At 31.1% G+C, this 27842-nt stretch overlaps 2 protein-coding genes across 4 annotated transcripts in view; one reads left to right on the top strand and one right to left on the bottom strand.

Moving 5' to 3' along the window:
• Positions 1 to 27842, bottom strand: part of LOC125833719 (citrate synthase, mitochondrial) — a 346970-nt gene that overhangs the window by 123483 nt on the left and 195645 nt on the right. The gene's annotated exons all lie outside the window — the stretch shown is intronic.
• On the top strand, positions 23852 to 27836 carry LOC125833711 (uncharacterized). Of its 2 annotated transcripts, XM_049512895.1 has the most exons (6): positions 23852 to 24144; positions 24230 to 24778; positions 25434 to 25565; positions 25674 to 25793; positions 25916 to 26007; positions 26837 to 27836. In XM_049512895.1, exons 1-6 carry the CDS (start codon positions 24046 to 24048, stop codon positions 27618 to 27620), a joined length of 1776 nt encoding a protein of 591 aa, XP_049368852.1. In that variant the 5' UTR covers positions 23852 to 24045; the 3' UTR covers positions 27621 to 27836. The 2 variants fall into 2 exon arrangements, with proteins under 2 accessions (XP_049368852.1, XP_049368851.1); XM_049512894.1 differs by having other exon boundaries at positions 25434 to 25793.

Genomic DNA, 27842 nt, shown 5'->3' with positions numbered 1-27842 from the left:
AAATATTACTCATAAAAGATTAAATATATACATTACTGACCTCTTAATCAACTACCAAACTATCTCTTAATAGAAATTTATTGCTACTACTCCATGTTGATAGTGAGTTCATTCTTCCAATAATCTATCACAAAATAATTGGTAGACCGTCCAACACCACCATTTGGAAGAAATTTCCTTAACTGAGCTGACATGATTGAAGGTTGAATTCAATAATTTTGAAGATATATTTTTTTTTTTATCAATTTCAAAAATAAAATGTCACCTTTTTATTAATGAAATTTAACTTTAATTTTTTTTATTTTATCTTTAATAAAATGATTTGTGATCACACAAATAATTTAAAACCATTTTAAATCATAAATTTCATAAATTATTTTTTCCCTCTTAAACTCTCAATCAAGTCAAAATGTGTCACATGAATCATACCTAAAAGAATGGAGCCTCCTTTCTTCCTGTCCCTCCAGTTCCCTTCTGGATTCATAACACGTGCCAATTAATAAAATAAATGATGCAGATTTGTTCTCTAATTACATTAGTGTAGGGGTGTCAAATAGGCGGGTTGAATTTAAATTAGAGATATTAGAATGAATTGAAATAGAAATTGGGTTGGGTCTTGACCCGCCCAAATTTACTTTAAGCTCAAATGAACAAAAAATCGGTTTGAATTATGACCGCTTAATCTCAATAATTTTAACATATTGTTATTTAACATTTATAACCACAATTTGAATTTCAACTTAAGAAAATCTTTAAAAAAAATTTAAAATAAATTACAAATGGATTGATAAAATCTGAAAATTATAAAATAGATAGTCAGTGTTTTAAAAGGCGGGGACGTGAGGCGAGTCGTTTTACTTAATATAGGGCAAGGCTTGGGGCGTAAGCCCTATGGATATTTAAATTTTTAATTTATATTATAGTATGATAAAATAATAACACAAAATTATAAAAATAAATCAATAGTTTGAAATATTTGCAAATATGATTAAATAAACTAATAGAAAATTAAAAATTCTAAACATGATTATACAAGTATAAATAATCTAATATCTTAACTTTCTAATAATAAAAGAATCATTATTTTTTTTTTTTTTTTTTTTTATCATACTATACGATTTACCCCCATAAAAGAAAATAATTAATAGACTTACTAGTATTATAATAAAAAGGCAAAATGGTCTGGTGGACACTTGTACTTGTATGAATTTGTATTATAAATCCTTCTACTTACATGTTTGTCAATTAAACCCTTAAACTCAACAAAACACATTTTAACAAACCCCTCAGACCATTGACCAGACTTATGTGGCGATAGATGTCTGAGTTGGCAAAAATGTGTAACAACATGCCTATTAAGGTGAGTGATGAGCTTTTTACTTGAAAGATATTAAAAATTATAAAAAATATATTTTTTTAAAGCCATTAATTAAAAAAACCTTCTTTTTCACCCATAACACCTCCTTCCAGCCATGTCCATCCCTACCCAACCCCTTTTACTTTCTTTTCCAGAAGCTATTTTCATCTATTTAGATGATCTTGGACACCTCCTTGAGTCCACTAATTACCGACGGAGGGTGAGAGCAGCGCTGGTGGTGCTCGCCGGACACCACTGATATGCAGTGGAAGGAGAGAGAGAGGTGTGGCTGGTCAGTGGAGAGGAGAACAAAGTGAGTGAGGGTGCGAGGATCTAACCATGGCGGCGAAAATGGTGATGATGTGCGGCGGAGATGAAGGCGAAAATGGTGATGGTGTTCGGCTAGATCTGATGTGGTGGCTTAGGTTGTCGGTTTTGTGGAGGTTGGAGAAGGAAAGGAAAATGGTGATGATGAAGGCGGAGATGAAAGCGGAAGGAATATGAGTGCTTTCGACGGCAAAATTAGCTACGACGGCGACGGCTTGGTTCACGTGAACAAGTGGGAATGGAAGAAATTGTAATGGCTTTTACTTTAAAGAATATAATTAAATTTCTATTATTTTACCTTTAATTAAACAATTTTGATTAATAATTTTAAAAATAATTATGACATGGCATTAATATATCTGATGTTGATACGACATGTCATTTATATAAAGGAGAGTGAGCTACACACATGGTTGGAGGGGTTTAAAATTCTCATTTTGATTGAGTTTAAGTGTTCAGTTGATAAATGATTAAGTAGAAGTGTTCACAATACAAACGCATATAAATATAAGGATCCACCAGATCATTTGGCCTAATAAAAACATCACTCCATCATGAATAAAAATACAATTACTTTCAAATAGCTAAATAAAATAGAGCAACTTTCACATATAACAAACATAAAATCATATTTGTATGTTATAGCTATAGTTTGCATAATTGCGCTCCATAGCAAATTTTATGTTTGCTATGAAGCTTTTGATTTGTATAATTCGCTGGATACATCCAATTTTATACAAATTGTTCAGTTTTGTATAAATTCATTTATACATTGTATTTTGTTTAATAAGATCTGTATTTATAAAATTATAAGTGTATAGGACGAAAATATATGTATTTGTGTCTGTATATAAACTTTTCTCTCGCTTTATTTAAACACAAACGCAATTTATACATTTGTATACCGAATGAGTAATTGTATACCGAAAATGGCTAATTGTAAACCGAATCAGATGGCAAAAAAATGGGATGTTTGCTGTGAATTACAAATAAAATAAACTATGACTATAACATTTAATTTGAATCAATAGTTTGCTATTTCATACAATTTTCCCAATAAAATATAATAATTTTGAGACATATGCCAAAACCATGAAGACCAATGATAAGTGAAAGGTAAAATTTCGCGACGTATTTATAAAAGAAATGTTACGTAATATATAATTACTTTCACAGTGTTACCAAATAGGAAAGATGCGATACTAAAACTTGTTATTTGAGTTATTTTCAATCTTCTTTAGCTCCATAGATTAAAAATTATTATGTATCATTCAATTATTCAAGAATTATGAGGGTCAACAATGTCAACTAAAGATTTCAACACATAATTTGTGTATGATCTGTTCGGCGAGCCTCGAGCATTGGGCATGCTTAGGGCGTACAGTCGGGCGCTTATGGCATAAGTCTTACAAAACTAATCCCCACACTTGAGTCTCAAGACGTTTTGCTAAAGTCCCGCCCTACGACGAGCCACGAGATGAGTCCCAACAGAGTTTTTTAAAACACTTTAGATAGTAATTCATACCTACAATATAAGAACATATATTATATCAATGCAAATAAAGAATCTTAAAACAGGTTGAAATTGGTGATTAAATTGGCTCAATTGAGTATTCTCTCAACTGGTTCATGATGAGGAATGAGACAGATTGAAAATGAAAAAAATTATTATGTTGAATAGAACAGAACGAATTAATTTTTTTGCGTATTAAGCTCAACCCACACCCCCACTATTACCATCCCTAACCCTAACTCATTGTATCACATAGAACTAAACTCATTTCTCTTTTCTGGAGCTCCTCCAAGTTTTTCCTTTCCTCCTGCATACTGTCACGAATCTAGAGGTAACTAGAGAGAGAAAAAAATCACTAACCCTAACTCAGTGTATCACATAGAATTAAACTCATTTATCTTTTTCTAGAGCCCCTCCAAGTTTTTCCTTTCCTCCTGCATACTGTCACGAATCTAGAGGAAACTAGAGAGAGAGAAAAATAGGCATTAAACATTAGTGGTTCACGAATCTAGATTGGATTGATTTGAACAAACAACATGTATCATTTTATCCAACCAAGAAAATAAATTAGGACTATCAAGAAAAAAAAACATGCATTAAACATGAGTCTGGAGCCGAAAGGACAACTTTTTTCTTTCAAAAAATTAAAACGGCACATAAAAAAAAAATTAACCAAAAGGGCAAAATCGCTCCGTCAGGAGCGATTTTCTTCTGACAAAAATTGACGTCGTTCGTTAAAAAAAAATAAAAATCACTGCCTTAGCAGCGATTTTCTCAAGAAAAAATCTTTTTCTCAACTAAAAAAATAATCTTTTTTTCTTTAAAATCGCTGCTATATAGCAGCGATTTTGGTTAAGAATTTTCTTTAAAAAAAGTTTTTCTTTTAATTCAATATTCTTTTATTATTATTTATGATATATAATTCAATTTTCCTCATGTTTCAACAATTTTATTGAGTATGTTGTCCGTCTTGTTTTTCATTTTTATATTATTAATAATTAACAATAGGCATGAAAAGAAGAGCACATTAACTTAGGCATAAGTTTTTTTTATCATTTTTATATTATTAATAATTAACAATAGGCATGAAAAGAAGAGCACATCAACATAGGCATGAAAAACACTGCCCCTGCAGCGATGTGTAAGGAAAAAAAATTCAACTTAAAATCGTTGTCACGACAACGATTTTTAATTAAAAAAAAAGAAAAAAAGTTTTTGGACAAAATCGCTACTAGGGCTTTTTAGTCATTGTATCAGAGGGAAATCGTTTCGTCAGGAGCGATTTTGCCCTTTTGGTTTTAAAAAAATTTGATGTGCGCCCTTTTGAAATTTTTAACAATTTTTTTTGCCCTTTAGGCTCCGGAATCCATTAAACATCAGCGGTCCAAGAAAGAAAAGTTAATTATTAGGAAAAAACAAAAGGCATTAGCGCCTGTTTGGATTTACTTTTGGCTTATGACTTATAAGCCAAAAGCCATAAGTTAGGATTTTTAACTTATGATTTTTGGCTTATTTTTGTTATTTTGGTTTTAAAATAAGTGCTTATAAGCACTTTTTAATTTTACCCAAACACTTCAAAATTGCTTAAAAGCTATTTTGACTTAAAAGCATCTAAAATAAGCCAATTCAAACGGGCACTTAAACATCAGTGGTCCCAGAAAGAAACGTTAGGCCCATCTGGTCTTGCGATATGAAATCATGAAATAAAATTTTATTTAGATATGATATTTAGATTTTTTATGTGGTATGTTTTCTCATAAACATAAAAACTTCATAAGTTATAAAACTATTAAAATTGTCTCAATTATTTATACAATTTTACCAAATAAACAAAACTTTATAAAATCTCATAATACACTATCATAAAGATAATCTTAAAAAATACAATATTTATGATCATGTTATAAAATATTATAGTGTGGATATCCACTACACCAAGAAGTTACTCTCTCCCATTATCTCCTTTACTTTCCTCCATTATGAAGATAACCATAACCTCCATAACCTCCAACTTTATAACCATTATTCTTGTAACCTTTCACTTCTATAACCTCCTCCATTATATTCATGATAATGCCATGTTTATGACTAACCTTTTGTATGCCTTTATGTTACACTATAAATAGAGGCATAAGAGTTCATATTGTATAAACTTGAAGATTTGGTGAACACTTGCAAGTAGTGGCGTAGCCAGAAATTTTATAAAGGGGTCTAAACTTTGAATAATATATATATATATATATATATTTATTTATTTTTTAAAATGATGATTTATAGAGATTCGATTTTTAATAATATTGTGATATAATTTGGGTAAATGAGTCTCAAATTTATAGAGAAAGAAAACCTTATTCCAAAAGGAAAATGTATTAAAATTTAAGGAAAAGGTATTAAAATTTAAGAAAATAATTCAATTTTAATTTTAAAAAAATCCTTATTGGAGGTGAGATTTGAACTTGGGTCATTAATGACAAGCTTAAGAGTATTTACCACCAAGCTATTGAACGTTTATGTTAAATTTACGCATGTTTATTTACTTAATAACTTCAAAAAGGCAAAATAATTACAAAAAAATGAAAATGCTCATGCGAGGAATCGAACTGGGACAGTGAATGGGATTGCGACAACTCTAGCCATCTCCACTAAGGGTTACTTTGTTATTTCAGGGTGTCCAAAATACCATATATACCAATATAAGTCAAAACTTTACCTGTATATATAGTATAATTTTTCGATGTAGGGTGTCCAACGGGACAAGGTGGCTCCGCCCCTGCTTGCAAGAAAGAGAGTTATCTTATATTATTCCTCTTGTCTTATATTCTTCTTGTCTTCATCTTTTATATTTCGTGTCTTATTTTACTTTAGTTTTATAACATGTTATCAGCACGATTGTTCTAATATTGAAGGATTGAAGCAAAGTAAATTTAAAGAAAGTAAAAATATTTGTGTTTATTTTTTCTCTCGAAAACAAGGTAAATTACTATATAATTTACTTTATATTTTACTTTTGATTATGCATCATTAGTTTTCTTACCATCTCAAAATCATATGAGTCCAGCAAGTTGCTTTTACTTTGAGCAAACTTTTAATTTGATCCTTTATATATTTAAAAAGTAAAATTAGTCTTGTAAGTTAATAATTTGTAAAGAAATTATTCTTTCTGATCTTATTTTATTAAAATATAAGTTATTGAGTTATGTGGCATATACATATTGATTGGATTATCATTATTGGTTACTTTTGTACCTCTTTATTTTCTTTATCTAACATTTACTAATTGAGTTATTAATATATTATTTGTACCAACAAAATTTGTTTTGTGGTTATACTAAAATGGTTAGTAAATTATGTTAAATCTTCGTAACAATATTGAGAAGGAATGTTAAAAGGTTTTAATTCATTTTAACTTGGGACTTTTACATGATTCCAACATGTTGTTCTAATTAATTGATTTTGTTCATTTTTCTTATGGTTTAAGTCAAATTCAGATTATATTTATGGGTTTCGATATTTATTTTTTGGTAACGCTTTAGTTTATTAAGACAAATGATTGAGCATGATGAATTCAAGTTTCATCGCACCAAGTGGGTAACACATCGAGTTAAAGTCTCGATGCATCATGATAATAATATGTTGGGTTCATTTATGGTCTAAGGCTTCTTTATATGGATAAGACATTGAGTTTAAGTCCTAATGCACCATAGTGATAATATGATGATGACTAAGGCAAAATGATGAAGTTTTGGTGAAAAGTCATTAAATCCACCCAATTGATTTGCTTCATTCTCTTATGTGAATGTGGTAGCAGTGTATAATATATATGAAAGATGACAAGTGATTTAATGTATGAATGTAGGCGTGGTAAAATGTTAATGGTCATCATTATGGTAATTAAAAGGAAGAACAATATGGGTTCTTAAGATGATCCTTCAAATGTGAAGGTAATTTTTATCCATTAAAGTGATATGAAAAGTTATTGGCCACATTGTTGTTGGTGCAACCCCATTTGAAAAGTTTTGTAAATCCTCCATCAAAATAAAGGAATACAAAGTGGTACTACATTTGGTACATTTGACCTCTTAAAGTGATGTTGAGGTGAGTCTCATAAATTTGATAAATGTGAAAGAATGATAACGAGTTTCGAATAAAAACTTATGGAGCATGTTCAAATGGTTATGGTCCATTTCTTAAAGAAAATGTGACTTGTGTTCTTATTAATAAGAACATGTTCATGTATTGTTGGATAAATGTCACATCTCACCTCTACGGGAGGTTTGAGAGATTGAAAAGAAATATTTTGACATAAATGGTCATTTAGTCATATACTTTAAGTACTACACAAATATTGTGGTATGTTAAATTATGAACTATTGAAGGACAAAATAAAGAAATAATTATTTCCTATAAAGATTGTTGCCATGACCAAAATAAATATTGTTGTGTGGCAACACAAATTTGTCATTGGTTGTCACGAAATAAGTCTTGCATGTGATAATTTTAACCATGACAATAATAATAATTTTCTCCTTGAAGGAGATGGTCACCATAAGAATGGTGTTGTGAAATTTGTGGTAGTACACAAAATTAATTGAGAGTTCCGAAAGGGCTAATTTGTTACTATCCGGAGGAATGAAATTATTCATAATATTGGGGTTGTAGTAAGTCTCAAAAGAAACATTTTAAGTTTCAGAAGAATTGAAAAGAAAAATATTATATTGAGACTATAAATTATGGAAAGATTTAATATCTTCAAATTACTACAACCAAAGTGGATTGTAAAATTTTATGTATAAGATTACCCATTTTTTTCCCGTTGTTTGTTGTATACAAATATGCGCATGATTATGGAATCACATGCAAAAGTAAACTAGAAGTTTACTAGAATAAACATAAGTTGGCATAATCGGTTGGCCATGCCGATTCAAATGTGATGCAAAAGCAATTGAGAATTCATGTGACTATATGTTTGAAGAAATAAAAGATTCTTCAAGAATTTTCTTGAGTTGCTTGTTCTCATGATAAAATGATCATTGTACCAGCTAAGGTTGAGATTGTATCCCCTGAAATTATTTGGAACATATAAAAAGGTGAATATGGGCCCGTTCATCTGCCATGTGGACCGCTTACTATTATGATTTAATAGATGCATCTATGGTATGGTCACATGTGCATTTGTATCAACTTACAAATTGGATTTTGTAAGGTTGTTTGCTCAGATTGTTAAATTAACACTACAATATTTTAGACTTTTAGCCACCCCAGTAAAGTGTAGCCTAAACTAGCAAAAAGTGTGGCCTTTGATAAAAGGCAACACTTTTGGACTTGCAACGCTTTTATGTGGGGTGGTCAAAAGAAGCATAACCTTTGGCATTAGGCCACGCTCTTTAAATGTCGCCATAGCAGCTACTCTTAAAAAGCATGGCCAAAAAGGTATAAGGGCACACTATTTAGTAATTCATTAGCAACACCTTTTGTTTGATTATACTACACTTAAAAGTGTGACCTTTACTTTGATATTGGGCATACTTAAAAAATATTGCCTTTTATATCTCATCTACAACAACACTTATAAAGTGTAACTTTTTTTATGTACAGTAAGTCACACATTGGACATCCCTATAGCAACACTTTTGAAGTGTGGTAATGTTGTATAGAATTTTTGTAGCCACAATTTTTCATTTTTAAGAATAATAATATTTATTTGCATATATTCAAAAATCACATATAATAATTAAATATATAAGCGATCTGAAGCACAAAATTAGCTAATAAATAAATCGAAGGTATATATTTCAAATAAACTTTGAGAAACATGTCTTGTACAACCAAACTTCGACAAACATGTCTCTACTATCAATAATTTCCACAAAACCAAATGAATTCAAACACACACACACACACACACATATATATATGACAATAGTACAAAAACTTTACATCGTTCACTACAATAGGTCTAGTTTACTTCATGCCACTATTCAAATTCAATTACCGACATTTTCCTACACATTCAAAATAAAATTATAAGTTAGTGAAATAAATCATATGTATTTAATATGCTCAAATTCACAATAGGCCAAACCAATACATAACAATAAAGTCACAACAGAGCCACCATAAACTGAAGCTCTTCAAAACTAACAAATCTAAAATTGAGTCATAACAATAAAGTCACATGAAATCTCTCCAAAACTAACGAAATAGAGAGTTGACATTGAAAATTGACCTATGTTAATCAGCAACCTCCTTTTCAATGTTAATTAGGCAAAACAAATCTTTTGAAATCCAATGTTAAAGCAGCTATGAATTAACATTTTGCATAGCAGCTATTCTAATCAGCATTTTGCATAGAAGCTATTCTAATCAGCAAAATGTTAAAGCAACTATGTGTTGACACCCAATTTTGGATCTTCACAGTACAGATTAATCACCGAGCTTCTTAAATTTCAAACGATTTGAAATAATTGACCTTATAAAATTCAAAATATTTTTCAAGTTATTTTAAATAGTTTTGTCACTTTTTATAATTTTAATATAATATATATGTTTTATATAAATTTATATATAATTAGTATAGTTTATGAATATTCGAGAACCCTCTCAAAACAAATTTTGTTAAATATTTGGTTAATTAGTTTAGCTATATAATAGTTTATACATTAATTTATTTAGTTTATAGTTAAGTTAATTATTTTATTTCGTTAACATTAAGAAGCTCATTGATTAATTTATATTAATTCGTCTTATTTAGTTTTTAGTCGAATCACCAATTAAGCTCAACTTGGCTAAATTCTTAAATTCAATTGGCTATAATTGCAATCGAAGGGGTCAAATTCTCAATTCCAATCCAACCCTTTTTCTTACCTCGCCTTGTGGTGGTGGAATCGTCCTAGTAGCTAGCTCGTTCTGTCTCGGTTCTACTGCCCCTTTAAAGGTAATACTCATTTCGGTTCAAGTACCTTTTGTTGTTAATGTGTTGTCGTTTGATTCTTAATGTGTGAGTTGTTTATATGCTAGTGTTTGGGAATACTTTTGATTCACTATTGATCGTAAATCATTATGTAGTTGGTTTGTTTGCTCGAAATGATTTTTTCCGGTTTCTTTCGCTCAAAGTTGGATTGATTCCATTTTAACATCGAGATGATTTCCTCCTGTAACTTCAATACATGATCTCTCTTGTTGTTTATAATTTGTGGTTCAATTTGAAGTCCTAAATTTTTTTTCTATAGATAGGCTGTTTTCATTTGTAAATCGAATTTCGTTTCGTGTCTCGACTGGTGCAAACTTGTAAGTTGGATGGTTTACTGCTTTCTCTCTTCTCTTCATTTATTTTCGTTGTGCCGATCAGTTGAGTTCATTTTGTTCAGACTTCGGTTCGGTTTGATGTATGCCTCTTCGACTTTGGAAATCCTATTCGTTTTGGTTTATATAGTCAAGCAAAGATTGTGTACGTGACGGCTATTGCCACCTACCCACTCCTGTTTCTCAGTGTTCAAAGAGTTTGATGTGGGTTGAGGTTTATTTACTTGTGGTTTAGGCTGGCAGTGTATCATGATAAATGTTTTAATTTTTCATGTGTATATGTTATTTCATAGTGTTATACATTCTTTTATGGGAAAAGGGTCAAAAATATCCCTCAACTTTAGTTTATTAGTTGACTATACCCCTGCCGTTAAAACGAAGTTAGTTTTGCTCTTGCCGTTACTAATTTCACCATATATACCCCTCATTTGACGGAAAGCCCCAAATGAACTCAAATTGACCCAAATTTTAAAAAAAAGGACCCATTTCCCATTTTAAACCCAATGCCCCGACTCATCTATCTTTTAACCCGTATAAACCATTCAATTAGTGTTGCATGAATCTCCTTTGCAACTTTGCTTGTTTGTTTTCATAGTTGGATCGCATTTCCAAATTAAAAGACCAAAATGAATTATAGTATAATACTTAAGCTTCACACTCCAAAAATAAGTTACTAAATGAGAATTGGTAAATGAAAATGGGTAAAAGGGAATGAGTTCTATCTCCGCTCTCGGGAAAAATTCGCCTCCGCTGTAAATCACCGTACAAACTATCCCAAATCACCAGGAAATCCAAAGCCATCGATCACCAAAACAATCACAAAAGCTGCAAAACATCACATGAGTCTTCATTAAAGCTGACGAAATCGCACTCCTCAAAACCCTTTCACAATCCCCAAACAACAACGACCTCCGTACCGGAAACTTCACCTATGTGCATATCGCGTATAAACTGAAGAAACTGAAAGAGAAGTACCACAAGTTCGCTAGATCCAAATCTCAAATCAAAACTCCACACGACTGCAAGATTTACGAAATTGGGTGAAACATTTGGGGTCGAAATGCAGCTAAGGGAAAGGAATTATTAGTAGTACAAGAAGAAGATCAAGATGAAGATGATGTGAATTATTAGTGATGAAATGACGATGATTTTTCAGAGATATGAGTATTGTATAGAAGGTTAAGGAGATTGGGGAAGAAGAAATTGATGGACATGAATGAGAAATGGATGGGTAAATGGGAACGGGTTATACGGGTTAAAAGATAGAGGGGTCGGGGCGTTAGGTTTAAAATGGGAAATGGGCCTTTTTTTTAAAATTCGGGTTAATTTGAATTAATTTGGGGCTTTCCGTCAAATGAGGGGTATATATGGTGAAATTAGTAACAGCAGGGGCAAAACTAACTTCGTTGAGGGGTATTTTTGACCATTTTCCCTTCTTTTATTTTATTAGTTATCTTGTGTTAGTAGTATTTCAATTAGTTCATATCTTCCCCCATGTGTTGTTACTGTTAAGAAAGGATGGCTCATGGTTGCCTCTGTTTTGTTCTTGCATTTTGTCAATATGCTTACCTCTGTTACCTTATTCTCTTATGAAGTTTCAATTCTTTAAATGGAACTTTGGTTTGTTTGAGCATAATTATCATATGTTATAGTCTAAGCATGATTTAAGCATATTTAGTTTTATAGTCTAAGCATGATTTTGGCATATTTAGTTTTCTTTTTAGTGACCAACTGGTGACTTTCTTTTTCCTTAACTCCTTGTTTTTTTTTTAATTATTATTATTATTATATATAGTTGCAAATTTTGTCAAGATAATTCATGGCTCACCCTTTAAGTTTGAATATTAATCCTTGTTGTATTCTTATTTGTATGTGGCACTTGCCTTGAGTCCACGAGACTCTTTCCTTGCATTTGGAGTTGGATTGAAACCCAACACCGCTATCGAGTCAATCTTGATGGAATACAGAGCAAATGGAATGCTGAAATATGAGCTTGTATACACTGATATACAGTAACTGTGTACAGATGATTCAGGGCAAAAATGGGCCAAAGCCCAATATAATTATGGGCAAATCACATAAATCCCACTAGTTTAGGTCTTAATTATTAAGATTCTCAATAGTTTCAAATATTACTTTTTGTACCATATTTTATGCTTAGGATACATGAGTCTGAATCCATGAGATACATGCAGTATCTGCCGAATTTTAAAATTGAGATACAAAATTTATTTATTTAAATTAATTGGTTGGAACTGATTTCCTTAATTAGAGGAGTAATTGAGGATTTTCAAAATACATAGATAATTAATTTCATTTTATTATTCTTTGAAATAGTAAATTCATTAATATTATTAATATAAGATAAAAACATGTATATCTTGGTAATGCAATTTGATTAATTTCAAATTATTACTCTTAAAATAATAAATTCATTAATTTGATGTATCTATATCAATATTTGATGTATCCAACAAACTAAACACTTAGATAAATGAGTGTCCTGCAAGTACATTCATATAAGTATCTAGCATTAATTTCATGTATTTGTTATAGGTATCTAGTATTAATTTTATGTATCTATTTATATATAATATATAATATTAATTTCATGTATCTTTTATATGTATCTACTACTAATTTGATGTATCAAGTATCAATTGCATATGTTATATCCAAAAACATGTATCTTGAATACATAGTAAGCATATACATCTAATTATGTGTATCTAAATATGGAATATACAAAAAGAAGAAGCATATACATCTAATTATGTGTATTTAAATTTCATACGTTATATCCAAAAACATGTATCTCGAATACATAATAAGCATATACATTTAATTATGTGTATCTAAATATAAAATGTAGTTGAATCACATGAATTTAGGAACAAATCACGACTGTAGAGTATCTGTCGTATCATTAATATCATCGTGTTGTTTAAAATCATGTATCCAAAATTTAATGGTGGATACATATACATGGTCAGACACCCTATTACTAAAAATACAACTCAGATCTTAATTAAGATTACTACTTATTGGATACACATGTTTCAAGGGCTATATCAAAGTAATATTGGTACTACCAAATCCATGTCACGGTAATCAAAGAAAGCCTTAGAAGAACACCAGCAAACAAAAACTCTCTACAATACTCCCTTTGATCCTTTTGCGTTGTGGCATAACATAATCAAAACTAAGATCCATTTCTTCCGGAGACAAACAATCAAGACCCACTCTGAATTAATGTTTTCTCTGTAGCAGTTACTTTGATTTGATCTAGTTATAAATGAACAATACAAAATAATATTTAGGTTCAGGAGAATTTGTCGGCCATGGTGATGATATCTTGAGAAGAAGAGAGTAGATTAGCTATTGTTGGAATGAAATTGTACGATGAAATTCCTGAATCATAAAGGAGGAGACATAATTGAGTGATAAATATGGGAGGGGAGAATTAAGAGATAGTGGTTGATTTGGAGTGAAAGAGTTAATTAAGCAGATAATTAATCAATCCTAGTTTTAAGGTATGTGGGTATCTAATAATCTAATTGTATCTTCAAATAATATATTAATATATGGTATAAAATATTAAAAGTGGTAATATATGTAATTGTTTGAAAGTAAAGATAATATTAGTATATATAGTAGTGATGTATGTCTAATAAGGTAATTTATCCTATAATTAAAGCAACAGGTTGAACAAGAAGTAAGTGGGCCGAAACCCATTTAAATTTGTAAAAATTAGGCAAATCACATAGTATAAGAAGGAAATTACTTCCTATCCCTACTCTTTCATTAATTACCAAAAATCCCTTTTTTAGTGTCTTTCGGATACATAATATAGCAGCGCAGATACTTTAATTAATAAAGGGCGGATACTTAAATTATTAAGTTGTTGGCACGGATACTTTAATTAATAACGGGCGGATACTTAAATTAACGGGCGGATGCATAATATAGCAGCGCGGATACTTTAATTAATAACGGGCGGATACTTAAACTAATAAAGTATCCGGTTAAGTTGAATTGGGGGAAAATAAGGGATTTTTGTATTTTAGTAAAAGAGTAGGGAAATATTGAGAATAGGTAAAGTAATGTTGTGTACTTAAGTAATTTGTCCTTTAAATTTTCAGCAGGTCTAGGTGGAGAAATGGGCTAAATGCCCAAATCAATACATTGGGTCAGGCCCAAACGAACTGCAGTGGTCAATTCATTTAAGGGCAAACTACATAAATCCACTAGTTTAGGTCCTAATTACTAGAATTCATGATAGTTTCAAAAATTACTTCTTGTACCATATTTCTTCCTTTAGATACATGTATCATTACTCGTCAGATACATGTATCCAACAATTTTAAAAATCGAGATACATGTTTAATTAATTCACATGGACAATTAATTAATTCTGAAAATATTAATCAAATTCCTTAATATAAATCAAGGAGTGTATCTTTGTTTAATTAATTTCATTTTATTACTCTTTATAATAATAAATTCATTAATATTATTAATAAAAGACAAAAACATGTATATCTTGGTTATGAAATTTGATTAATTTCAACTTATTACTCTTAAAATAATAAATTCATTAATTTGATGTATTTATTATCAATATATGATGTATTCAATAAAATAAACACTTAGATACATTAGTGTACGGTATCTAGTATTAATTCATGTATCTATTTATACGATCTAATACTAAATTCATGTATCTAGTATTAATTTGATGTATCAAGTATCAATTTCATACGTTATATCCAACAACATGTATCTCGAATACATATTGATAAGGAGATACATTTAATTGTGTGTATCTAATTATGAAATGTAACTGAAACACATGAATTTAGGAACAAATCACGATTGTAGAGTATTTGTCTATCATTAATTTTAAAAAAATCAAAATTAATACCCAAGAAAGATTAGATACATGCATACTTAATAAGATACACTGATAAAACTAGATACATTTAAGCTAGATACATATAATCACAAAAATTATGTGTCAGATACATCGATAATGTATCAAAAATATGTGTAAATCTCCATTTATTGAAACTTTTTGATTACGTTAGTGGTTGCTCAGGACATCTCACCACGGCGGTATTTGCTTCACTTTTAATTTATCGATGTTGCTCATTGCTCGTTGCGATTAGATCTAACGGACCTCCGCCAGATCAACCGAAAAATCAACATAAGCACTCCTCCAATTGAGCCTTTCGACCTCCAAATCGCTTCCGACGTCGATGTGATCTCCGAATAGTAACAATTTGAAAACGAAAGGCTATAGATTAATTTTATGAATATGCGTGCATTGATACATTTAATTTAAGGAAGGTAAAAAGCAAGAAATTGATGAACAACTTGTACATAACTTCTGGTTGGTGGCCGCAAAAACAATTTTAGGAGTAAAAATGTTGACTAATCGTTAATTAGTAGGGGTGGGTGGAGATATTGATAGGGTTGGAGATTGGTTGTTATTAAAACACTAATTGTGGATTTTAAATATAAAGATAATTAATCAATCCTAATTTTAAGGGGTGTGGGTATCTTTTATTGTATCTTAAAAAATATATGGTATAAAATATTAAAAGTGGTAATATATATAATTGTTTGAAAGTAGAGATAAAATGAGTATATATGGTACTGATGTATGTCTAGTTAGGTAGTTTTTCCTTCATTTAAAGGATTGGATCTTTTAGATTTAGGACAAGATTTGGGCCAGAAGCCCATCAGATTAGAATTTGGGCAAAAGGCCTAAATTCAATGTTTTCCTCTTTGTTTTTTTGTTTGTTGATTGACTAACATTTTATTTTTATTTTTGGTTTAATTTAATTAATTCCCCAAAGATATTCATTTCTCCTTTTATGTTCAAATTAAAATATTTATATTTTATTTACTACTTAGTTTTATTTTATTTGGTTGTCTTGCAATATATGAGTTACTTTTCCCGAAAAATTCCTTAGGTTTATTTCCGTCCAAATAAAATATGAGTATTCCTTACTTAGTTAATATTTTTAAAATTAGTCAAATCGTTGGTCAACCGCAAGTTAGCGGACATTCTGAGGCCCTAACACCTTCTCGGAATGTAAATTGAATCCCGAACCCCCTTTGAATGTCAAATGATTTTATTTTGTTTAAGTCCTTTTGAAAGACTACAAGTTTTCTTAATTTCTTTCAAAAATTAAGTGGCGACTCTATTTAGAAAATCGATTTCTCTTCAAATCATAAGTTAAGTCAATTTTTTGAAAACAAGTCATTTTTTTTCATTTTTATTTTTTCGAGTAAAACACTATGTATTAGGCAAAAAAAAATCTTTTGAAAAACTACAGCTAGATGCTAATCAGGATTTAGAAGAGGAAGTTTGATCATTTTCACCATCAGACCAAATGTTCATATCAGGAAAACTATTGGTTCCACCAGGCACAAATGCTTCATGAGGCGTAAAATTACCGACCACATGACCACCAGAGAAGCTGCAAAAAGACTCACAATAGCCAGCAATTTAAGTTACAAGAACTTTTAAGAGATACAGCTGAAGGAAGAAAAAACAAATTCAACATCTTTCGAGCTAATCATCATAAAAAGATGGAGAATGTACCTTAGGAGAAGACGCATATGACCTAATACCAGTTCTTTTCTAGCACGAGCATTGACTCTGTTAAAAACTAGCCACTCTAACTATACATGAAGTCCCTGATCCATGTTGAAAATAAATTGTAAAATAGCAGGGAGAAATAGTGAAAGGGTGCATAAAGAAATTTTTCTATCCCTACATTTACTAGATAAGGAATCTGGCATAATATTATGAAACCTGTCGCACCCCATTTCTAGCCGTCCGAAACAGTTCACAGCATAATATGATTGTCACTCTGATTTTTGGAAAAATTGTTTCTGTTTTCGTTTTAGAGTCGCTACCTAAATTTTAAGGAAAATATTAGGAAAATCATTTTTTAAATATGTAAATGTAAACTCTGTTTAGATTTGCGAAACCAGTGAGATTCTAAGTAAGGGTTTCGATTACTCGAGGGGAAGGTGTTAAGCATCCCTCAGAGCCTATCTGAAGATAGTCCTTAAACTCAATTTTGGAAAATATGATTAGGAAAACTTGTTTATTTATTTGCTTTAAAAATCAATGATAAGTTAGTTAGTTTAAGAGAAAAGTAAAATACAAGGTACGACATATATATGTCTTATAAAATAGATTTAATAGTAGTATTTTTATCATATTGTAAAATAAATAAATAAATGTACTTAAATGTACGATAAAATTTTGTTGTTTTATTTATATATAGAATTAAGACGTAAAAATTGAAATAAGATTATAATCGAGTTTAAATATATAGAGTGATATGTGTGAAAAATGAAGTTTAATGAAATAAATAATAATGATACTAAATGTTAAAATATTATATAAAAGTTTGTGATCTTAAATATGTTTATTATAAAGTGTAGTACATACATGTAAGTTGTTTAAAACATATGAACACTTATTATTTATTTACACGTATAGACAAATTGACGATAGATTAAATGTAGTAAAGTAATATGTATATTTAAGTGTAGGGATTTATAAATTATAAAATAAATAAATAATATTAGTAAAAGTGATAGTAGATATGAGAAAAAATAAAATGAAGTGTAACAAAATAATGAGTTACGTATAGAGAAAACTAAAAATATATATAGGATTTGTACCTTTTTGTGTATGACATATATATATATGTATGTACCTTGTATTTCGAACCTGTTAGCATATCTAAAATCTTGAAATAACATGTTAAGAAATTAAAATGTTTTGTAATATTCGATTAAAAAAAAAAGACAATAACAAATATATTTTCAGAAAGGGATGATGTCAAAAGAATATACAGTGGGCATAATTATTGGGACTTATTCTATAGTTATATTTATTTTGTTAGATATATGAGCCTACTTTCTTACTTGTTTTTCTTTTAAAAAAAGGTATTTCTAAAGATAAAAATATTAGCCTTAAAAATATTTCAAAAGGGTAATTGCTTTAGCCTCTAAGCTAGTTTCAAATTTATTTGGGAGTTTTAAATCATGAGTTTTCCTATCCGTTAAGCTAAACTTTCAAAGACTAGAAAAACGGGGTAACAATTCTAGCAAAACTTATAACATCCATTTTCGGCTTTTAAAATGATGTTCTTCTTTCTCTTGAAAGTAGTGTTTTTTTTTAAAACCCTTTTTTAGACTCAAACTATTGCACTTTTAAACTCTCAAAGTATAGTGGTTAATTTCAAAAATGTATACTTTTAGATCCCACAAAATGGTGTTCGAAACTAGGGAAAGGGCTGCATTTCTACACCAAAAAATCTGCCCAATAGGGCTGTTAAAAGCTGTATTTTTTACCTCTCAAGGACTGCACTTTTTTATGCTAAAAATCTGTTTGGTAGAGTATGTGAAATCTGCATTTTTTCGCACTATAAATCTGCAATTTTTTAAGCTAAAAATCTGCATTTTTTTAACCTCAAAAATATGCATTTTTAAGTTCAAATTGCTCCCCCTAAAGGTTCTCAAAATCTGCCCCTTCTCAAACTAGAAATACATCATTTTGAACTCAAACTAGCTCACCATAAAAACTCTCGTAACATAGCATTTTTGTTTGAAAAAAAATACACATAAAACCTGCACTAAAGCTGTTGTAAATATGCAGTTTTTTTTAGCTCTCTAAATCTGCAATTTTCAAGCTAACATTTGCACTTCGAAGCTCACAAAAGGGGTTGTGTTTTGAGCCTCAGAAAACTTGCGATTTTTACACTTAAATTCCTCCTCTTTTGAGCAATAAAAATGCACTTTCTGGCTTCTACTAAAGCTTCAAAATCAGCCACAAATATCTAAGAAATCTTTTCAAAAGAAGACCCCTTTGTAAAAATCTTTTCTGTAACTTAAAAGAAAATGTTTAGCAAGGCAATTAGAAACTAATTAGCAAGTTTTACCCATCTTAAGCACACACATAAGCCACAAATAAGAAAAAAGAAGGCGACCGATCAAACTTGTTGTTACTAGTTGGTTTCCACGAACCCGCACATAATAACCCAAGAAAAATATATGGTGAATAAGTAAATGAGTCAGTCAAAAAAATAATAATAACAATATACACAAATTATACCTCAAAAAGTATGCTCCTTCTAATCATTTTTGCTTGTCTGATATTGTCTTAACATACTTCTTAAGCAACAATAAATAGAATACTCCTTCCGTTTTATAATAGTTGATCATATTTCTTTTACATGCATATTTAGAAATCACTTATAAGAAGATGATTTTACTAATTCACTTCTTACAAAATTTCTTTGGAATTTTATAAATAAATGTGAACACTTTAAAAAAGAATTAATTGTCAGGGCAATATAGAAATAATTTAATTAATATTTTCTTGATTTAGTAAGGTAAGACAACCAATATGAGACAACTATTTTTAATAACATGATCAACTATTTTTACTTGTCAATTTTTTATTTGACACACGTATTAAGAAAATAATGATTAATATACTAAGTTTACCATTTTGTCCTTATTAATTGATAGAGTTCCAGACATATTTACTCATTACATTTTTCAAAGACGTTAATTTAATGTTTATAAATTGACAGTATAATGTGAAAAAAGAGAATTATCTTTTAATATAACGTCCAAGTAAAAGTGAACGGAGAAAGTACTAAACTCGCTAAAAATATTAACTTCTTTTAGCCATGATTTCTGAAGTTGCAATTTTTGAGATTTTGGACCCGTTTGGCCCCAAATATATTGGAAAAAATAACTTAAAAAATAGTGTTTGGTCATACAACTTGTCATTACTTGACAAATATATTTGTCAAATATCCAAGTTCTCAAATACTACAAAAAAATTAGTATTTGGGCCAAGTTCTTATATTTGAGAATTTTTAAAAAATTAAAAATTACCCCAAACTTTTATATTTTATAAAAAACACCAATCATTTTTTAATCCAAGCAATATTTATCTACCAAATTACTCCACTAATAACTATTCCTCTTTGCTATCTATTCAAAACTTGACAAAAAAGACACTTTATTTTTAATGGGTTATAATTCATCTTGAATCAGTGACAAAATTGAGTATGCGATTAATGTATTGTTCTTGCCCTTATTGTTATTTTGTGGTTGTTGATTGTCATCAATTATGTTATGAGATTATTTTTTCGGAACATGTAATTTTAATACAAACTTAAAGATAATTTTAATAATTTTTAGAACTCATGAGTATAAATCATATTTTATAAAATAGTCAAATATTTCTCCCAAAACTTATGACGATGAAACTTCACCTAAAAATAATTTACCCATAATATTTAAAAAACCGAAGCCAAATACTAGCTTGAAGTTTTGTGAGTTAATCCAAAAAAAACTCAAAAAACTTTAAATTAGTTGAAGGTCATATTTTGAAATTTTGATCATATTTCATAGTCAAACAAATATTTGAAAATAAAATTTTAGATAGCAGACAAATAAAGAGAAAATGGTATAAATAGTCCCTTAACTATACACTAAACAGATTTCGTTCTTTAACTATTCAAAAACTTATCAACTTTGGTCCCTTAACTATACACTTACTGATTTTTAGTCCCTTAACTATAAACTTATCGATTTTAGTCCTTTAAGTATTCAAAAACTTATCAGGTTTAATCTTTGTCCATTTTTTAAATACAAATAGCTTAGGTTTATATTAACGGAAATCTTCGTAAAATTGAATCTTTAACCCATTTTTAAGTTGTTTCTCTATCCCCACCTTTTTTTCTTCAAACTACTTTTATGAAAAGAACAATAACGTCAACGATTCAAAATAAAATTAATGAAAAAAGAAGATATAACTCCTAATTTTATTTAATGGAGGATATAATTAAGCATATAATTGTTGTTAATGACTTGAGTCCACACTTGAATATGCTAATCAATGCAGATTTTATTTAATTTACTAAAATTTCTTTACGTAAAATAAAATGAATAGAATAATTCAATTGATCTTTTTTTTTTTAAAAAAAAAGAATTGCAAATCTATCATTTTATAAATTTCAATTTCTGAAAAATTAAATAAATTTTGTTCAATGAAGTCATTGGAGTACAAACTTTGGATTTAACTGGTAATAATTTTTTTCTTTTTATAATAAAGTTTAGCATTATCAGTCATTAGTAGAAATAATATGCTTCATTTTATCCTCTCTTTAATAAAATTATGACTTATATTTTTTTTCCTCGTGAATTTTATTTTAAATCGTTGAGGTTAAGGTTCTTTGCATAAAGTTAAATTTAAAAAAAGTAGCAGAGAGAGAACCAACAGAAAAAATTGCTAAAAGGGATTTAATTTCTTGAGATATGAATTCCGTTAATATAAACTTAAGCTACTTGTATTTAAAAAAGGGAAAAAGGACAAATATACCCTCGAACTTTCAAAAATGGTATGTTAATACCCTCCGTCATACTTTTCGTCCATCAGTGCCCTTGCCGTCCAATAATCAGTGCACATTTACCCCTCCCACTAATGTAACACTCATTTTATACACATGGCACAAATTCTAAGCCACAACCCGGTTGACCAATTTTTTAACCCAAATTTCAATAGCCCACCCATAACCCATTTAACCCACTCTATTCACCCACAAATAAACTATGGACCAAGTTCAGCCAATGTACCGGCCACCGCCGCCGGAGACACCAAAGGAACCCATGAAATTTCTATCTCGTTCTTGGAGTCTCTCTGATTTTGAAGTCTCTAAAGCTTTAGCTCCTCCTCAAGTTTTACCTAAATCACTTTTTCTTGCTGCCCCTTCTTATATTGGGAGTGGTAGTGGTACTATACCGGAGGATATTGCTGCCGAGTTAGATGAATCCGCCATTGTTTCCGGCAACCCTTTTTCTTTTTCTTTTGCATCTGTTTTATAATACAATTTGTTACTATGTTTAGAAAGTTTAAATTTTATGGTGTGGTTCTTTTTTAACACCCATGTTATAACTTAAATTATTTTTTGTGAAAATTGATAAATTTCAAATGGGCACCAGGCTCACACTGAGATGCCTAATTTCAGAGGCGTATTCAGGATTTCGGTTAAATGGGTGCACGATTACGAAGAAATGTATCTTAAATATAAATTTGATCATTTGACTTTTAGGTTCTAAATATGAACCATTAAATTTTAAAAACTATAGATTCAAAATATATAATACTATTAGTTTTAAATTTTAATATACACAATTGATTTAATTATATAAAAAAATTACAGTGCTTAATTTTTTAGGAATTTTCAATGTAAGACACTTGAAAATTTTGAAAGATTAAAGGCAAAAATACAAAAGAAAAATTAGTTGAAACGTCAAAATTGTCACCGATAACCACTTGGAGTGGTGTTACTCAAAAAGACAAGATAGATGTAAGATTTAAATTTCTATCCTCAGTTAGAGAGGTGCACCTAATCATCATCGTATTATTATATGATACTTTGAACATGGGTTCACGCATCTATATTTAAATATTTTTTTAAAAATATAACACTACTATATATGATGATCTAGAGAAAGGAGCATGGGTTCACGTGAACCCACGGCACTCCCTCTAGATACGTCTCTGCCTAATTTTTGGCAACTTATTAATAGGCACCATCGCAGATTTTACAGATCCCTTATCAATGAATGCATCTGAAGAACCACTCCATTTATCTTCCCAAAATCAAGAATCCTTTCTCTCTCACACACACAACTTGTTTTCTTTTGCCTATGGCACCTTGTCATAATAGCACCTGGAAATTTTCGATACCCACCTAAAAAACATAGCCGGAGAATTTCTTTCACATAGTATTCACGATTTGTATGTCAGCGTATTGAATGTCAAACAGATTCAAATGGGCCGAAAGGAGTAGTTAAAATTCTTTTAATCTACCCAAGAAACTTGGAATTGAGCTTTAGTCCATAGTTTATTTGTGGGTAAATTAAATGGGTTATGAGTGGATTTTTGAAATTTGGGTTAAAAAATTGGTCAACCGGGTTGTGGCTTAGGATTGCGCCACGTGTACAAAATGAGTGTTTCATTAGTGAGAGACGCAAATGTACATTGATTATTGGACGACAAGGGTTCTAATGAACAAAAAATATGACAGAGGATATTGACATACCATTTTCGAAAATTCAGGGATATATTTGTCCTTTTACCCTAAATGGACAAATATTTTGAATCTTTTTAAGATACAGAAGGGATGATTTTTGTAATATCTCCAGGTAGGAGCATTACTACTACCTTTTTAGTTGAATCTTGTCTTCTACTGCCTTCCTCCTTACGGATATATGTGCCCATTCCTCCCTTCTCTCTCTCTTTCTTCTGTACCATTTCTGCAACTCTGGCACCTATAGACCACATCCCCAGCTGACACGTGTCCTTTTTCCGTTTTGAGATTCGCCTAAAACTCACTCTTCCCCATACCCCCTAAATACCTTCTCTCAAATCTTGCTTTGCCATGTTTGTTAATCTTTCTTTTTTGCTCTCTGTTTCATCTACATTGCACTAATGGCGTCTCTAACGCCTGGTATTTTGCTTAAACTCTTGCAACATCTTGATGATAAAGAAACCAAAGTTGCTGGCCAACACCGCTCTGCTCTTCTTCAGGCATGTCCAAAAAAATACCAATCTTTTTTTATATTTATAGCAATGCTGGTATATCACTTGAATATTTTTTTTAATGGGTTTTCAGGTGATTAGTATTGTTCCTTCACTTGATGATGATCCATGGAAAAGCAGGGGATTTTATTTAAGGGTATCAGATTCTCAACATTCAGCTTACGTTTCTGTATCAGAACAAGATGTTGAGTTGATACTGAGTGACAAGATCCAACTGGGTCAGTTCATTCATGTTACTCGTCTTGATTCCGGTTCCCCTGTTCCGGTTCTTCGTGGAGTCAAGCCGGTTCCCAACAGGCGCCCATGTGTTGGGGATCCTAAAGATTTGATTTCTAGTGATTTTCTCACTGCTCGGAACCGACCCGACCCGAAAAGAGGGAAGAAGAATGGTGAAGTGAAAAGGGTCGAGGCGAAAACCAAAATAAACAGAGTGGTGGTGAGTGAAGATGTAAAATCAAGAAGACAGTCCATTGGGAATAGGAAGGTGGATGGGTTAGAGATGAGGAGATTGAGTTTGGATTCAGTTAGAAGAGGATGGGATCGGAGCCCCGGTGAGAAAAATGGTGCTGGAGCTACTACACCTAGGTCCAAATCAAAAACCGGGTTTCCGGGTTCGGATTCTGTAAGTTTACCCCCATAAATTAGTTGTTGATGAACTTTTGGCAGAATGTGACTTCATTTAATTTAGGCTTGACATTGTTGTAAAGTTTTATCTTTTTTAGTGATTAAGTTGGTGCTTTAATGCTGTTTGTTAGAATAGTTATTTCTTTTTGTTTTCTCTTTTAGGTCAATTTTCTGATTCAATTAGTAAACCTAGGGCAAAAATGGTTAGACAATAATACACTAGGTTAATTTCAATGTCCTTGTCTTTTTCTTTATTTGGTTCTTCAAAGAGATCACATTAAGTTCATGTTTAGATTAAACTTAAAAATGTTGGTTCTTTCTGTACAATAATGGATGGATTGGACTGGATACTGGATCAAACAGTTCATGCTAAATCGAGATTTTATAATGCGTTGTAGTAGCTTGGCTATTTATCTCCGTGGAAATGTTAAGAACTGTATCCCTGTAGACTGTAGTTATATGGCTTTCTTCAGTATGTTAGTCTTATAGAGTACGGGTGGTGAGTCATCACGAATCATTTTGTTGGTGTTGTTTATTGGATGAATGTGAAACTTTAGTTAGTCTCATATAATATTGACCAAGTCTTTTTAAGAGAAAATCCATGCCTATGTTTTGTTGATTGTGTTTGAATCGGATGAATCGATGTTTTGCAGCTTCCTTCTGTGAAGAAGCCTTCTTTAGATAAAGTTTCAACACCAAGACATTCAACTGCAAGTATTTCACCGCTTACAAGTAGGAATAATATTGTGTCACCAAGGTCAATTAGCAAGCCCACTAGAAAAGATGTAGAGCTTATTGTGTCACCAATATCAGTTAGCAAGCCTACTAGAAAAAACCTAGAGCTTATTGTCTCACCAAGAGCAGTTAGCAAGCCTGCTAGAAAAGATCTAGAGCTTTCACAAGATGAGACTCTTCCGTGCAATCTGACAAAGGTGGCCCACAGTTTCAAAAATTGGTCCGACTCAAGGATTTCATGGAGTTCACTTCCATCAACAGTTCGTGATCTTGGCAAGGTATGTGAAGAATTAATGTTCTAGTTTTTTAGTCTATGATAGTGGTATGCTTGCTTATCAAATTGTGTATTATAATCTCTTCAAGAAGTTGTGTATCAAATTGTGAATTATAATCTCTTCAGGAAGTTACAAGTTTAAGGAATGTTGCATTTCTGTCTGCTATGCATGCATTAGAAGAAGCTGCTGCCGCAGAAGGTGTCATCCAGTGCATGAGGTCATTTCAGCTTTATTTCGATGCCTCTACTTCGCATGTATTTTTACCTGTATGTGACATGAAACTACTGGAATATAAGCTCTGCCTTTGAATATTTGAATCATATTATTCTGTTGGTGTGTATTTATAATTTGTTCGCTTAGTTCTAGAATACCCCTGTGTGGGGACAATCTTGATTAGATAGATTTATTGCACTCCACCCGATTACTCATCCTACAATATTATCTTGCATTAGGTTCATAAATATATTGGTACCATGCAAGATTATGTGGTCTTTGCTGCCTTTTGAGTCGTTGCATTCCTTTCTTTAGCAGTGTCCCATTTGGCTTGCGTCATGCCCTTACATGTACTTAACCTACATGCCACACATCACTTGTCATTACGAGATATCCTTATCTTTGAGTTGGAAATAAAGTAAAAGCGATCCTTAGAGACACGTTTTATCTAGTCATATCCTTTTCAATGTACAAGCAAGAATGGCTGTACTAGATCACCTTTTTGTATGTTATATTTTCACTCTGCAACACTCTGATCACATTGACAATGTCCTGAATCAGACTTCAGTTAGTATTGAATGACGAACTTCTTCGATCTATGTGTTTAGCTGGATATCCCATTCTCTATTTCTTCAGTGAACATAGTTCAGGTGTTGTTTGCCAAGAATTGAATATTATCTGAACACTGGTCTTCTTTGTCGAAACAAATTATCTGAATGCTTTCATGTATTAATTGTGGTTTGAAATCACATGGGCAGTGGTAACTTTCTTCAAAACCTGTGTTCTACCCTTGAGACATAGAAGGTAAGCTTCCTCCTTACACTTCTCTACAGTATGTTTGCAGAACTATGTGAATCATCGAAGAAAGTACCTGCTGGACAATTGGTTGAGCAATTTTTAAACCTTCATCAAAACATGCAGAAAGCAGCGTCTCTTACCAAATCATTGGTGACGAGAACTCCTGAAGCGAAAGGCAATGACAAGTTCTGTCTGCAGAATGCCTTTCCAGAAATTTGCCATAATGTTACCAATAAGAACGCGGCCTCTTGGATTCAAGCTGCAATTGACTCCGAACTTTCCAAATTCTGTTTGTTCATAAAGGAAGACAAGAAGGGAAATTTGGATAGTGAGAAATCTCATTACATTATACTAGAGAACACTCCAAAGATTAGTGAAGCAGAAAACCATTCGCCTATAATCAAGCAAAGCACTAAAACCAATGGGCCATCTGGTCCTGATTCTAGTGGAAGAAGATCTGTATCTAAACCGAAGCAGCATTTACCAGCTACAAGAAGAACAAATATTGCAAGGGAAGAGTGGTCCACAGGGAGTGGGCTGAAAGAGGCTGCAGATTTAGCAGAAAAGTTGCTTTCTTCATCTCGAGCTTGGTTCTTGAACTTCTTAGAAGATGCATTGAGCAAGGGAGTTGGGCTGGATACTGTAGACGGAGATTCTGAAATTGTAGATCTTCTTGGTCAGCTCAAAAGCGTCAATCAGTGGTTGGATGACATGCTTAAGTTAGGTAACAGAATAGATGAGAGGGTAGAAGGATTAAAACAGAAGTTATATAGGTTCTTGCTCGATCATGTTGACTCCTCGATTCTTGGAGGCAAGTAACCAGCTATGATCTTAGCTATTGACTACTGACATCCTGAAAATTCGATTGTTCGTTACAGATGCTATTAGATTAGGTATGTTCCAATGACCTGAAATATGGTCATTAACACCATTGGGGGCTCTAAGATATTTAGAGAGGAGTAGATATGACATACTGCTTCAGTATCCAAATGTAAAGAAGAATTTATCTTCATTAAACTGGAGAAAGAAAAACTTTTTCAT

Source organism: Solanum verrucosum, unplaced genomic scaffold, assembly GCF_900185275.1.
Source record: "Solanum verrucosum unplaced genomic scaffold, falcon-dt-bn FXZP01000307.1, whole genome shotgun sequence".
Taxonomy (NCBI): domain Eukaryota; kingdom Viridiplantae; phylum Streptophyta; class Magnoliopsida; order Solanales; family Solanaceae; genus Solanum; species Solanum verrucosum.
Note: the sequence above shows the minus strand (reverse complement) of the source record. Positions and strands in the feature narration are given on the sequence as shown.

Bases quoted from the DNA above. Each gene is read 5' to 3' on its own strand.
- LOC125833711 (XM_049512894.1), top strand. From the start codon at position 24,046: ATGGCGTCTCTAACGCCTGGTATTTTGCTTAAACTCTTGCAACATCTT. The intron at 25,794-25,915 runs GTATGTGAAGAA...TAATCTCTTCAG, and splicing joins CAGTTCGTGATCTTGGCAAG to GAAGTTACAAGTTTAAGGAA. The intron at 26,008-26,836 runs GTCATTTCAGCT...ACTTCTCTACAG, and splicing joins GGTGTCATCCAGTGCATGAG to TATGTTTGCAGAACTATGTG.